The sequence below is a fragment of the Phalangium opilio genome, unplaced genomic scaffold (assembly GCF_054372755.1).
Source record: "Phalangium opilio isolate 3A_F unplaced genomic scaffold, DU_Popi_V2 ptg000055l_1, whole genome shotgun sequence".
NCBI classification, from domain to species: Eukaryota; Metazoa; Arthropoda; class Arachnida; order Opiliones; family Phalangiidae; genus Phalangium; species Phalangium opilio.
Genome location: NW_028324174.1, coordinates 856,457 through 871,282, shown reverse-complemented (window position 1 = coordinate 871,282; position 14,826 = coordinate 856,457). Strand labels below are relative to the sequence as shown.

The 14,826-nt window shown below is 36.4% G+C and overlaps 1 protein-coding gene across 1 annotated transcript; it reads left to right on the top strand.

Moving 5' to 3' along the window:
* Nucleotides 1-13,648: 13,648 nt before the first annotated feature.
* On the top strand, nucleotides 13,649-14,392 carry LOC149668532 (uncharacterized). The gene has a single exon (XM_089840804.1). The coding sequence runs from the start codon at nucleotides 13,649-13,651 to the stop codon at nucleotides 14,390-14,392; it is 744 nt and encodes a 247-aa protein (XP_089696930.1).
* Nucleotides 14,393-14,826: the final 434 nt, after the last annotated feature.

Genomic DNA, 14,826 nt, shown 5'->3' with positions numbered 1-14,826 from the left:
TCCTACTAATTAGCTACCACATTTTCCAAAACATTCTCCTACTAATTAGCTGCCACCTTTTCCAAAATATTCTCCTAATAGTTAGCTGCCACCTTTTTCCAAAATATTCTCCAATTAATTAGCTGCCATCTTTTCCTAAATATTCTCCTATTAATTAGCTGCCACCTTTTCCAAAATATTCTGCTATTAACTAGCTGCCAACTTTTCCAAAATATTCTCCTATTAATTAGCTGCCACCTTTTCCAAAACATTCTCCTACTAATTAGCTACCACCTTTTCCAAAACATGCTCCTACTAATTAGCTGCCACCTTTTCCAAAATATTCTCCTAATAGTTAGCTGCCACCTTTTCCAAAATATTCTCCAATTAATCAGCTGCCACCTTTTCCTAAATATTCTCCAATTAATTAGCTGCCACCTTTTCCAAAATATTCTGCTATTAACTAGCTGCCAACTTTTTCCAAAATATTCTCCTATTAATTAGCTGCCACCTTTTCCAAAACATTCTCCTACTAATTAGCTACCACCTTTTCCAAAATATTCTCCTACTAATTAGCTCCCACCTATTCCAAAATATTCTTCTAATGGTTAGCTGCCACCTTTTCCAAAAATTCTCCAACTAATTAGCTGCCACCTTTTCCAAAACATTCTCCTAATAATTAGCTACCACCTTTTCCAAAACATTCTCCTACTAATTAGCTGCCACCTTTTCCAAAATATTCTCCTAATAGTTAGGGACCGTCCATAAACTACGTCACGCAAAAAATGGCATTTTCTAACGCCCCCGTCCCCCCAGATCACGCTTTGTCACGTTTTCTAAGACCCCTCCCCTGAAAACCACGTCACATTTCTTTAACCCCCCCCCCAACCGACTATGATTTGTCTTAATTTACCAATTTAATTTGATAAATTTAAAAAGAGATTCTTTCTTCTTTTCCACACAGAAATTTTTTTCTCGACTTGAAAGTCAAAGTTCATTTCCGTTTTATGCTTTTACAAATATCGTTTGCCTCTGATTGAGCTTCAGAACTTTATTGTTTGGATGTGCTTTTTTATAACCTTCCAAAATATTTCCATAAAGCTTAGTTAAAGGGGCACACTTAACAGTCCTTATGCGTACGTGTAGCTAGTTCTGCTATGAACAGGTCTTTTTATTTTGAATGCGCTTTTTAAATTGGCTACACGTACGAGTAAGTATGTGAAATGCTTACAGTTTCTACTATTTAAGCGATGATGGAATAAAAATTTTGTTAAATTATTGTAGAGGTCGATCTCACGGTGGACTTTGAAACGTTGTGTTTTTTCTTTTATAACAAAAGGGTCAATCGACCTCTTACTGACTTCGTAATAAAATTAATTTTAAATGTGACGTCACGCATCGAAGGACCCCTCCCTCCCCCCTCGTCACGGACCGTCACAAACTTACAAACCCCTTCCCCCCTATAAGAGTGTGACGTAGTTTATGGACGGTCCCTTAGCTGCCACCTTTTCCAAAATATTCTCCAATTAATTAGCTGCCACCTTTTCCTAAATGCTCTCCTATTAATTAGCTGCAACCTTTTCCAAAATATTCTGCTATTAATTAGCTGCCACCTTTTCCAAAACATTCTCCTACTAATTAGCTACCACCTTTTCCAAAACATTCTCCTACTAATTAGCTGCCACCTTTTCCAAAATATTCTCCTAATAGTTAACTGCCACCTTTTCAAAAATATTGTCCAATTAATTATCTGCCACCTTTTCCTAAGTATTCTCCTATTAATTAGCTGCCACCTTTTCCAAAATATTCTGCTATTAACTAGCTGCCAACTTTTCCAAAATATTCTCCTATTAATTAGCTGCCACCTTTTCCAAAACATTCTCCTACTAATTAGCTACCACCTTTTCCAAAACATGCTCCTACTAATTAGCTGCCACCTTTTCCAAAATATTCTCCTAATAGTTAGCTGCCACCTTTTCCAAAATATTCTCCAATTAATTAGCTGCCACCTTTTCCAAAATATTCTGCTATTAACTAGCTGCCAACTTTTTCCAAAATATTCTCCTATTAATTAGCTGCCACCTTTTCCAAAACATTTTCCTACTAATTAGCTACCACCTTTTCCAAAATATTCTCCTACTAATTAGCTCCCACCTATTCCAAAATATTCTTCTAATGGTTAGCTGCCACCTTTTCCAAAATATTCTCCAACTAATTAGCTGCCACCTTTTCCAAAACATTCTCCTAATAATTAGCTACCACCTTTTCCAAAACATTCTCCTACTAATTAGCTGCCACCTTTTCCAAAATATTCTCCTAATAGTTAGCTGCCACCTTTTCCAAAATATTCTCCAATTAATTAGCTGCCACCTTTTCCTAAATGCTCTCCTATTAATTAGCTGCAACCTTTTCCAAAATATTCTGCTATTAACTAGCTGCCACCTTTTCCGAAAATATTCTCCTATTAATTAGCTGCCACCTTTTTCGAAAATATTCTCCAATTAATTAGCTGCCACCTTTTCCAAAACATTCTCCTACTAATTAGCTACCACCTTTTCCAAAACATTCTCCTACTAATTAGCACCCACCTTTTCCAAAATATTCTCCTAATAGTTAGCTGCCACCTTTTCCAAATATTCTCCAATTAATTAGCTGCCACCTTTTCCTAAATACTCTCCTATTAATTAGCTGCAACCTTTTCCAAAAGATTCTGCTATTAATTAGCTGCCACCTTTTCCAAAACATTCTCCTACTAATTAGCTACCACATTTTCCAAAACATTCTCCTACTAATTAGCTGCCACCTTTTCCAAAATATTCTTCTAATAGTTAGCTGCCACCTTTTTCCAAAATATTCTCCAATTAATTAGCTGCCACCTTTTCCTAAATATTCTCCTATTAATTAGCTGTCACCTTTTCCAAAATATTCTGCTATTAACTAGCTGCCAACTTTTCCAAAATATTCTCCTATTAATTAGCTGCCACCTTTTCCAAAACATTCTCCTAATAATTAGCTACCACCTTTTCCAAAACATTCTCCTACTAATTAGCTGCCACCTTTTCCAAAATATGCTCCTAACAGTTAGCTGCCACCTTTTCCAAAATATTCTCCAATTAATTAGCTGCCACCTTTTCCTAAATACTCTCCTATTAATAAGCTGCAACCTTTTCCAAAATATTCTGCTATTAATTAGCTGCCACCTTTTCAAAACATTCTCCTACTAATTAGCTACCACCTTTTCCAAAACATTCTCCTACTAATTAGCTGCCACCTTTTCCAAAATATTCTCCTAATAGTTAACTGCCACCTTTTCAAAAATATTGTCCAATTAATTATCTGAGACCTTTTCCTAAGTATTCTCCTATTAATTAGCTGCCACCTTTTCCAAAATATTCTGCTATTAACTAGCTGCCAACTTTTCCAAAATATTCTCCTACTAATTAACTACCACCTTTTCCAAAACATGCTCCAACTAATTAGCTGCCACCTTTTCCAAAATATTCTCCTAATAGTTAGCTGCCACCTTTTCCTAAATATTCTCCGATTAATTAGCTGCCACCTTTTCCTAAATATTCTCCTATTAATTAGCTGCCACCTTTTCCAAAATATTCTGCTATTAACTAGCTGCCACCTTTTCCGAAAATATTCTCCTATTAATTAGCTGCCACCTTTTTCGAAAATATTCTCCAATTAATTAGCTGCCACCTTTTCCAAAACATTCTCCTACTAATTAGCTACCACCTTTTCCAAAACATTCTCCTACTAATTAGCACCCACCTTTTCCAAAATATTCTCCTAATAGTTAGCTGCCACCTTTTCCAAATATTCTCCAATTAATTAGCTGCCACCTTTTCCTAAATACTCTCCTATTAATTAGCTGCAACCTTTTCCAAAAGATTCTGCTATTAATTAGCTGCCACCTTTTCCAAAACATTCTCCTACTAATTAGCTACCACATTTTCCAAAACATTCTCCTACTAATTAGCTGCCACCTTTTCCAAAATATTCTTCTAATAGTTAGCTGCCACCTTTTTCCAAAATATTCTCCAATTAATTAGCTGCCACCTTTTCCTAAATATTCTCCTATTAATTAGCTGTCACCTTTTCCAAAATATTCTGCTATTAACTAGCTGCCAACTTTTCCAAAATATTCTCCTATTAATTAGCTGCCACCTTTTCCAAAACATTCTCCTAATAATTAGCTACCACCTTTTCCAAAACATTCTCCTACTAATTAGCTGCCACCTTTTCCAAAATATGCTCCTAACAGTTAGCTGCCACCTTTTCCAAAATATTCTCCAATTAATTAGCTGCCACCTTTTCCTAAATACTCTCCTATTAATAAGCTGCAACCTTTTCCAAAATATTCTGCTATTAATTAGCTGCCACCTTTTCCAAAACATTCTCCTACTAATTAGCTACCACCTTTTCCAAAACATTCTCCTACTAATTAGCTGCCACCTTTTCCAAAATATTCTCCTAATAGTTAACTGCCACCTTTTCAAAAATATTGTCCAATTAATTATCTGCCACCTTTTCCTAAGTATTCTCCTATTAATTAGCTGCCACCGTTTCCAAAATATTCTGCTATTAACTAGCTGCCAACTTTTCCAAAATATTCTCCTACTGATTAACTACCACCTTTTCCAAAACATGCTCCAACTAATTAGCTGCCACCTTTTCCAAAATATTCTCCTAATAGTTAGCTGCCACCTTTTCCAAAATATTCTCCAATTAATTAGCTGCCACCTTTTCCTAAATATTCTCCGATTAATTAGCTGCCACCTTTTCCTAAATATTCTCCTATTAATTAGCTGCCACCTTTTCCAAAATATTCTGCTATTAACTAGCTGCCACCTTTTCCGAAAATATTCTCCTATTAATTAGCTGCCACCTTTTTCGAAAATATTCTCCAATTAATTAGCTGCCACCTTTTCCAAAACATTCTCCTACTAATTAGCTACCACCTTTTCCAAAACATTCTCCTACTAATTAGCACCCACCTTTTCCAAAATATTCTCCTAATAGTTAGCTGCCACCTTTTCCAAATATTCTCCAATTAATTAGCTGCCACCTTTTCCTAAATACTCTCCTATTAATTAGCTGCAACCTTTTCCAAAAGATTCTGCTATTAATTAGCTGCCACCTTTTCCAAAACATTCTCCTACTAATTAGCTACCACATTTTCCAAAACATTCTCCTACTAATTAGCTGCCACCTTTTCCAAAATATTCTTCTAATAGTTAGCTGCCACCTTTTTCCAAAATATTCTCCAATTAATTAGCTGCCACCTTTTCCTAAATATTCTCCTATTAATTAGCTGTCACCTTTTCCAAAATATTCTGCTATTAACTAGCTGCCAACTTTTCCAAAATATTCTCCTATTAATTAGCTGCCACCTTTTCCAAAACATTCTCCTACTAATTTGCTACCACCTTTTCCAAAACATGCTCCTACTAATTAGCTGCCACCTTTTCCAAAATATTCTCCTAATAGTTAGCTGCCACCTTTTCCAAAATATTCTCCAATTAATTAGCTGCCACCTTTTCCTAAATATTCTCCTATTAATTAGCTGCCACCTTTTCCAAAATATTCTGCTATTAACTAGCTGCCAACTTTTTTCCAAAATATTCTCTTATTAATTAGCTGCCACCTTTTCCAAAACATTCTCCTACTAATTAGCTACCACCTTTTCCAAAATATTCTCCTACTAATTAGCTCCCACCTATTCCAAAATATTCTTCTAATAGTTAGCTGCCACCTTTTCCAAAATATTCTCCAATTAATTAGCTGCCACCTTTTCCAAAACATTCTCCTAATAATTAGCTACCACCTTTTCCAAAACATTCTCCTACTAATTAGCTGCCACCTTTTCCAAAATATTCTCCTAACAGTTAGCTGCCACCTTTTCCAAAATATTCTCCAATTAATTAGCTGCCACCTTTTCCTAAATACTCTCCTATTAATTAGCTGCAACCTTTTCCAAAAGATTCTGCTATTAATTAGCTGCCACCTTTTCCAAAACATTCTCCTACTAATTAGCTACCACATTTTCCAAAACATTCTCCTACTAATTAGCTGCCACCTTTTCCAAAATATTCTTCTAATAGTTAGCTGCCACCTTTTTCCAAAATATTCTCCAATTAATTAGCTGCCACCTTTTCCTAAATATTCTCCTATTAATTAGCTGTCACCTTTTCCAAAATATTCTGCTATTAACTAGCTGCCAACTTTTCCAAAATATTCTCCTATTAATTAGCTGCCACCTTTTCCAAAACATTCTCCTACTAATTTGCTACCACCTTTTCCAAAACATGCTCCTACTAATTAGCTGCCACCTTTTCCAAAATATTCTCCTAATAGTTAGCTGCCACCTTTTCCAAAATATTCTCCAATTAATTAGCTGCCACCTTTTCCTAAATATTCTCCTATTAATTAGCTGCCACCTTTTCCAAAATATTCTGCTATTAACTAGCTGCCAACTTTTTTCCAAAATATTCTCCTATTAATTAGCTGCCACCTTTTCCAAAACATTCTCCTACTAATTAGCTACCACCTTTTCCAAAATATTCTCCTACTAATTAGCTCCCACCTATTCCAAAATATTCTTCTAATAGTTAGCTGCCACCTTTTCCAAAATATTCTCCAATTAATTAGCTGCCACCTTTTCCAAAACATTCTCCTAATAATTAGCTACCACCTTTTCCAAAACATTCTCCTACTAATTAGCTGCCACCTTTTCCAAAATATTCTCCTAACAGTTAGCTGCCACCTTTTCCAAAATATTCTCCAATTAATTAGCTGCCACCTTTTCCTAAATACTCTCCTATTAATAAGCTGCAACCTTTTCCAAAATATTCTGCTATTAATTAGCTGCCACCTTTTCCAAAACATTCTCCTACTAATTAGCTACCACCTTTTCCAAAACATTCTCCTACTAATTAGCTGCCACCTTTTCCAAAATATTCTCCTAATAGTTAACTGCCACCTTTTCCAAAATATTGTCCAATTAATTATCTGCCACCTTTTCCTAAGTATTCTCCTATTAATTAGCTGCCACCTTTTCCAAAATATTCTGCTATTAACTAGCTGCCAACTTTTCCAAAATATTCTCCTACTAATTAACTACCACCTTTTCCAAAACATGCTCCAACTAATTAGCTGCCACCTTTTCCAAAATATTCTCCTAATAGTTAGCTGCCACCTTTTCCAAAATATTCTCCAATTAATTAGCTGCCACCTTTTCCTAAATATTCTCCAATTAATTAGCTGCCACCTTTTCCTAAATATTCTCCTATTAATTAGCTGCCACCTTTTCCAAAATATTCTGCTATTAACTAGCTGCCACCTTTTCCGAAAATATTCTCCTATTAATTAGCTGCCACCTTTTTCGAAAATATTCTCCTATTAATTAGCTGCCACCTTTTGCAAAACATTCTCCTACTAATTAGCTACCACCTTTTCCAAAACATTCTCCTACTAATTAGCACCCACGTTTTCCAAAATATTCTTCTAATAGTTAGCTGCCACCTTTTCCAAAATATTCTCCAATTAATTAGCTGCCACCTTTTCCAAAATATTCTCCTATTAATTATCTGCCACCTTTTCCATAATATTCTCCAATTAATTAGCTGCCACCTTTTCCTAAATACTCTCCTATTGATTAGCTGCAACCTTTTCCAAAATATTCTGCTATTAATTAGCTGCCACCTTTTCCAAAACATTCTCCTACTAATTAGCTACCACCTTTTCCAAAACATTCTCCTACTAATTAGCTGCCACCTTTTCCAAAATATTCTCCTAATAGTTAGCTGCCACCTTTTTCCAAAATATTCTCCAATTAATTATCTGCCACCTTTTCCTAAATATTCTCCTATTAATTAGCTGCCACCTTTTCCAAAATATTCTGCTATTAACTAGCTGCCAACTTTTCCAAAATATTCTCCTACTAATTAGCTACCACCTTTTCCAAAACATGCTCCAATTAATTAGCTGCCACCTTTTCCAAAATATTCTCCTAAAAGTTAGCTGCCACCTTTTCCAAAATATTCTCCAGTTAATTAGCTGCCACTTGTTCCTAAATATTCTCCAATTAATTAGCTGCCACCTTTTCCTAAATATTCTCCTATTAATTAGCTGCCACCTTTTCCAAAATATTCTGCTATTAACTAGCTGCCACCTTTTTCGAAAATATTCTCCTATTAATTAGCTGCCACCTTTTTCGAAAATATTCTCCTATTAATTAGCTGCCACCTTTTCCAAAACATTCTCCTACTAATTAGCTACCACCTTTTCCAAAACATTCTCCTACTAATTAGCACCCACCTTTTCCAAAATATTCTTCTAATAGTTAGCTGCCACCTTTTCCAAAATATTCTCCAATTAACTAGCTGCCACCTTTTCCAAAATATTCTCCTATTAATTATCTGACAACTTTTCCAAAATATTTCTATTATTGCTAATAAATTGTTCGTGGTAAGAGGCGGACTTTTAATACTCATATAAATAATCTTATTACCCCCAAACAATGTTGGGTTGGGTTAGGTCCCGAGACCCATTTGTCCCGAGACCCAATTGTCCCGAGACCGAATTGTCCCGAGACCGAATTGTCCCGAGACCGAATTGTCCCGAGACCCAATTGTCCCGAGACCCATTTGTCCCGAGACCCAATTGTCCCGAGACCCAATTGTCCCGAGACCCATTTGTCCCGAGACCCAATTGCCCGAGACCCAATTGTCCCGAGACCCAATTGTCCCGAGACCCAATTGTCCCGATACCCAATTGTCCCGATACCCATTTGTCCCGAGACCCAATTGTCCCGAGACCCATTTGTCCCGAGACCAAAACGGCGAGACCAAAACGGCATGACCAAATCGGCGAGACCATAACGGCGAGACCAAAACGGCATGACCAAATCGGCGAGACCATAACGGCGAGACCAAATTGTCGCGTACCGAGTGCCTTAATGGCCGCATAGATCTCAGTAGGTGATATAGTTTGAGACTGGTACTCGTAGTGAACAACATTAGTTAATTCAGAAGCAACAGTGGGATATTGTTTTTTAGTATCAACTGAAATCCTTGAAAAATGTTGGCTGAAATATTGGCCTAAGACCTCTGCATCGGTGATATTAGCACCATTAACCTTAAGAGATTATGGCATAGAAGCCGGTTTTAAATTCCCATTAACGTAACTCCAAAATGTTTTGGGATGGGCTCTGGCATCCGCACATAATCTCAGTGTTTTCGATTTGCGGTCCCTAACAGTCAACCGTCGAACTACAGCTCTCAGTCTCTTAAATTCAATGAAGTCTTTTATATCCCCAGTGCGGTTTTTCTTGGTAAAGTAGTACTTTTTCCTTTTAATGGCTAATTGGAGGTCTCGAGAATACCATGGAGGAAATTTAGGGCAGAACCGGGCCTTGCTCTTAGGTATTGTAGATTCCATAGCATATTGAACTCGGTTGGTTAAATAGGTCACACAAAAATCAAGGTCTCGTGAATGAAGAACTGCCGACCAATTTGTATCTCTAATCATTTTGTAAAGTAGTTCGTAGTCACCATTTTGAAATTTGAACCGAGAGGGAATGGCAGTATGCGATGGTGAGGCCTTTGTGTTATAAGTTAGATGAAAGGGTGGGTGAAATTTATCAATTTTAACTAGAGGGGATGACAGAGGGACAACATTTAAACCGTTAACATTTGTTAAACAGAGATCTAATAGGTTTAAATAGCCCTGGTTACGGTTAATTTGATTCAATTTTAAAGAAAAACAAAGTTCAAAAATATGGAGTGCTTTGGATTTTGTCACTGAGGAACCGCCCTGAGTGCCGTAATTCTCCCAGTCTACCTTAGGGAGATTAAAATCGCCGATTAGAATAATATCATTTTCAAAGTTCCTTAATTCCTGAATTAATCCCTCACTATAAACTTTGTACTGCACATCGTTGTTGGCTGGTTTAAAATAACCCGACCCTAGCAATAGAGAGTCGCTAACTCCGGTTAAGATCTCTAGAAAGACGCATTCCTCACTGGCTTCTAGATCATTACGGCGAATACATTTTAGGGACTTTTTTACGGCAATTAGTGACCCTCCTCCCCTGACGCTTACTAATTTAGGATCAGGCCGATCTGCTCTATAAACTAAATATGTACTAGGAAAATAGTCGTTAATAAATTGAGCATCCCCAAACCAAGTTTCAGTTATACAAATAAGAACTAAATCTAGCCCAATGACATTATCCAAAAATTCCTGAGATTTAGTTCTTAATCCTCTGACATTCTGGTATCCAATTGTTAGCTGTACGGTCATTAGTCAGAATTGGTTTAGAATTGGTTGGGAGACCGTCTTTTAGCAATTCCGACTCGTGTTTGTGATCATCACGTGGAACACCTGTAAAGTTCGCGATGATGCAGTCAGCTGGCCATATGTTTGTGTCATCGAGCGCAACAAACTCCTCCGGATCAGTACACGTCACGTAAAAGGATGAGTGTCGCGCCTTAGGATTTTTTGGGCGCAAACGGATACACTGACTCGATGTTATCCCGTGATCTTCCACGAGGGCAGCCTGAAGATCTCCAGATAGCAGTGATTCATCCAAGAGGCTTACAAATAAAGCCTTAGGCGCCGGTTTTGGGCCACGAATCGCAACTTTCAACCGTAAAGCTGTGGCCGATCCCATTTTTACACGCTACATAGGACGGGTCTGTTGAGTCGGGCGTGGTGGTTGAAGCAGCAGACCATTGCGGCTAGCCATCGAAGTAAATGAACCCGGAGTTGGTAGTATCGGTAACTGGGCTAAGGGAAGAGCCCGTGGGTTCAACGGCTCGCTCCGTGAATCAGTGGGTTTGCCATTGGTAGTGTTGCAAGACGGTCCAGAGGAAGAAAGTGCCGTTAGTAATTCGGAGTTTTCCCGACGCAGCGTCTCCTTTTCTCGCTCAGCAATCGCAAGTTTAGTTTCCAAGGCATCGGCCGTAGAAGAAAGATTCACCAATTGGATTTGCATTTGGTCCAATTTGGAACAAAGGAGATCCAGCATCTTGTCTCCATCCCTAGTAAGGCTATTCACCTTCATAAGTTCATTGAAGGCCAGGTGTACTTCAGTCAGCGTGACTGGTCTGGAGTCAATGTCAGCAACTGGCCCCGTACCATCTTTTACAACAGTACGGACATTGGTGCTTGTCCTACGAATGGGACTTCTAGAATTCCTTGCGGTGAGTTTACAGTGCGAGCAAGTATACGAAGATTTGCTACTACAGTTCTCGTGAATTCTGCGATTACAATTTCCAGAGCAAAGAATACTCTTTTGTTTCCCAAAGAACTGCCCGTCACAGACTTCACAGCGGTCCCTAGCACCCGCCATTCCGAAGCAGATGACTGAACCGAATCGGATGGCAAACCGCTGCCGTTGGAAGTAAAAAACTCGCAATATTTGAAGAAAATAAGCAAACTGGAGGTATTTTTAGTAAGGTCTCAAACACAGTTATAGAATAAGCCCCGTCATGAGTCCGGCGGAACAAACGATATGAGCTTTTTCGATACGGATGGCCAACCGCTGCCAGTAGCAAGGTTCGTGGAAAAGGCAAAAATTGCTATAATAGGTTGGCTGCTCTGGCGCGTTTTCTCTTCAAGTTTTTACGATTTTTCATTGGCTGTTATTTTTACGTCATCACGAGCCCTCGTTAGCAGACGAATTTTACGATCTACACGGAAAACTTAATTTTAGGCTTCCAGCCTGCACCGGGCTAGTAAATTTTGATGCTTGACGCCGGAAAATAATTAGTAAGATAGTAGTATTTTTATTATTTTGTCAAGTGAAGCTTTTGTACGATTGTGAACTGAATGGTTTTAAATAATTACATAAAAGTCAAAGGCAACCATGACAAAAATATTTTAAACTTATTTCTTAATATGTGTACAAGATCTTCCTTATTTATAGCAGATAATAAGACTGTTCTTAAAGTATATTTATGTGATTAATCTTGAAATGCCTGGAACAAGGTGTGGGGTAGCAATATGCAACAACAGTTTAGAAATAACAAAAAGAAATCTGACATCTCAGCACATAAAATACCATAAATTCCCTAAAGACCCTGAAAGAAGAAAGTTATGGATTATAAGGTGTCACAGGGAAGATAAGTTTAAACCAGATACAACATTTCATAACTGAGGATTATGAAAGAGATTTACGTTCGAAACTCACAGGCATTCCAAGGAAAAATCACAAACAAGTTCTTACAAAATTGGCCGTGCCATCTAGAAATTTGACCAAGCCTATCCATGAATCCAGAACTCTACAACATTTTGAAACTAGAACCCAAGATCGAAAATCTCTATTGAAACGCAGAGAACAAAAGAAAATTGTGGATACAATTCTAACAAGTACCGCTGTATGTCCACCTGGAGATGTCTCAGCAAATACCACAGAGATTATTGCTGTTAGCGATAAATCATTTCCATCAACTGCAGCAAATACATCTAATATCACTATTTCAACGTCATGCGACCATGAAAGTGAATTAGCAACATTGAAGAGACTTTATGAAAAATCCGAAAAGGGACGAAAGCTAGCGATTCGACGATATAGCAATTTAAACACTTATATTTAAAATCAAAACGAAAATTTGTTGATTTGAAACAAACTCTGGCTGTAAACGCTGTATCAACACGTAGTATAGTAAAAGAGCTTAAAACACTTAAGGCTCAAAAAGCTAAAAAGGACAAACTTGAAGAAAAATGCAAGTTAATTTTAGTGAGTGTCTTCACTGAAAGTCAAATTAAACTTTTAATGGGGAAAAAGAAAGTAGCTTGGGGTCTAGATGATTTGAATAGAGCTTTTGCTTTACGTTACTTTAGTAAACGAGCATATCTTTTATTGAAAAAAGATTTAAAAATCCCCCTTCCTGGTATTTCAACTTTAAAACAATATGCTTCTAAAATTAACATGTCTGGTGGAATTTTAACTGAGAATAAATAAAGATTTTGAAGTTTTAAAAGTGTGTTCTAAATTTATATTGCAGCCGAAGAAAACAAAATATTTAGCTCATCATTAAAAATCCCACAATAAAATAAAACGTAAAGGTTTTTTTTATTTTTTCGTAAAGCGCGCCGTTCGGAGGGCTCGTGATGACGTCACACGTCACTGGGAAACGAGAGAGGAAAAATTTCGGTAAACGAGTTTCGCGAATCAGCCCCCCTTGTGCCAGTAGTAGTACCAAAAGACCACGAAAACACGAAAAATAGTTCAAATTACTGAAAATTAAGTTGTATTACCGTTAACGGAAGACGTTGGCTAAAATCCGGAAACTAAACGAACAAAAGACCGAAAAACGAGAGTAAAAAACCGGAGAGCGAGCGAAGCGGTGAACTGATACACAACGCGTCTGTAATTATAATGTATTAATATAAATAAAATGATATGTATTAATATAAATAAAATGATATATTTAATATATATCATTTTATTTATATTAATATATATCATTTTATTTATATTAATATATGTCATTTTATTTATACTAATATATGTCATTTTATTTATATTAATATATATAATTTATTTATATTAATATATGCCTTTGATTTACAATTTGATATAAAGCACACACAGTTATATCAATTTGCCGATGATCTCAAAATATGCAAAATTGTCAATCCCTCTAACGATACAATGCTGTTGCAACACGACCTTGATGCCATCTGCCGGTGGTGTGCAGACAATAATATACCCATTAATCCAGATAAATCGGTTCACATGACGTATACTAGACGTGTTTGTCGCGAGGTCAGGTCCAAATATACATTGAATAATTTGATTATACCTCAGAAATCTGTCATGGAAGATCTTGGAGTGACTTTTGATAGGCAGCTTTATTTTAGAGAACAGATTGCTACCACAGTGAGTCGAAATCGTCGCACATTAGCTGTGATATTAAAACGTACTCGCAAACTTCGTTCACTAAAACATTTTCGGATCCTGTGTTTGAGCCTAGTTCGCTCACGTGTGCTATATGGTTGTTTGGTCTGGAGCGGGTGTAGCTCCTACTTACGTGATAAAATGGAGGGTGTACAGAGGAAGTTTGCGCAGTATTGTCATTTATTTTTCCTGAAGGATCATGCCTATAGCTATGATTCCTTATTAGACACTTTGCGTTTGAATAAATTAGAAAGCATCTGGAAGATATCCGATGTGCTATTTGTGGCTAAATTAGTACGTGGAGATTACTACTCACCCATTTTACTATCGAAACTGGCTTTCACTGTCCCTTCCAATCTACGTAGGTGTACTACGTTTTATCCCTCAAAGTTTCAGCTCAACCCTATCTTACGTATGCGAAGGACATGTAATCTATTTCAGGAGAAATTTGACATATACTGTACAGATTTAAAACTCTTAAAAGCAATCAAACTATAATATTTAAATAATTAATTGGATTTTACGATTTCTCTACATAATTAAGCTGTGTTTTTTAGAACGATAACACCAACCAATTCGTAACGTTTATAAAATATGAGATATTATGGATTTTGTGTCAAATGTGTATAATCTCGTGAGCTTCATGTAGCTTTTTTCATGCACAATAAAAATGTGTTTCATTTTATATATCATTTTATTTATCTTAATATATATAATTTTATTTATATTAATATATATTTTATTTATATTAATATATATTTTATTTATATTAATATATATTTTATTGATATTAATATATATTTTATTTATATTATTATTCTATCCTATTATTTTTAATTATACTAATAAAATGTATTTTAAATTATATTAGTTTCCCAGCTTAATAGAACTAAACGAAGATACCCAAGAAGTCTCTGGATTACTTGTGGGCA

Coding starts and splice junctions, on each gene's coding strand:
- LOC149668532 (XM_089840804.1), top strand. CDS start 13,649: ATGCTGTTGCAACACGACCTTGATGCCATCTGCCGGTGGTGTGCAGAC.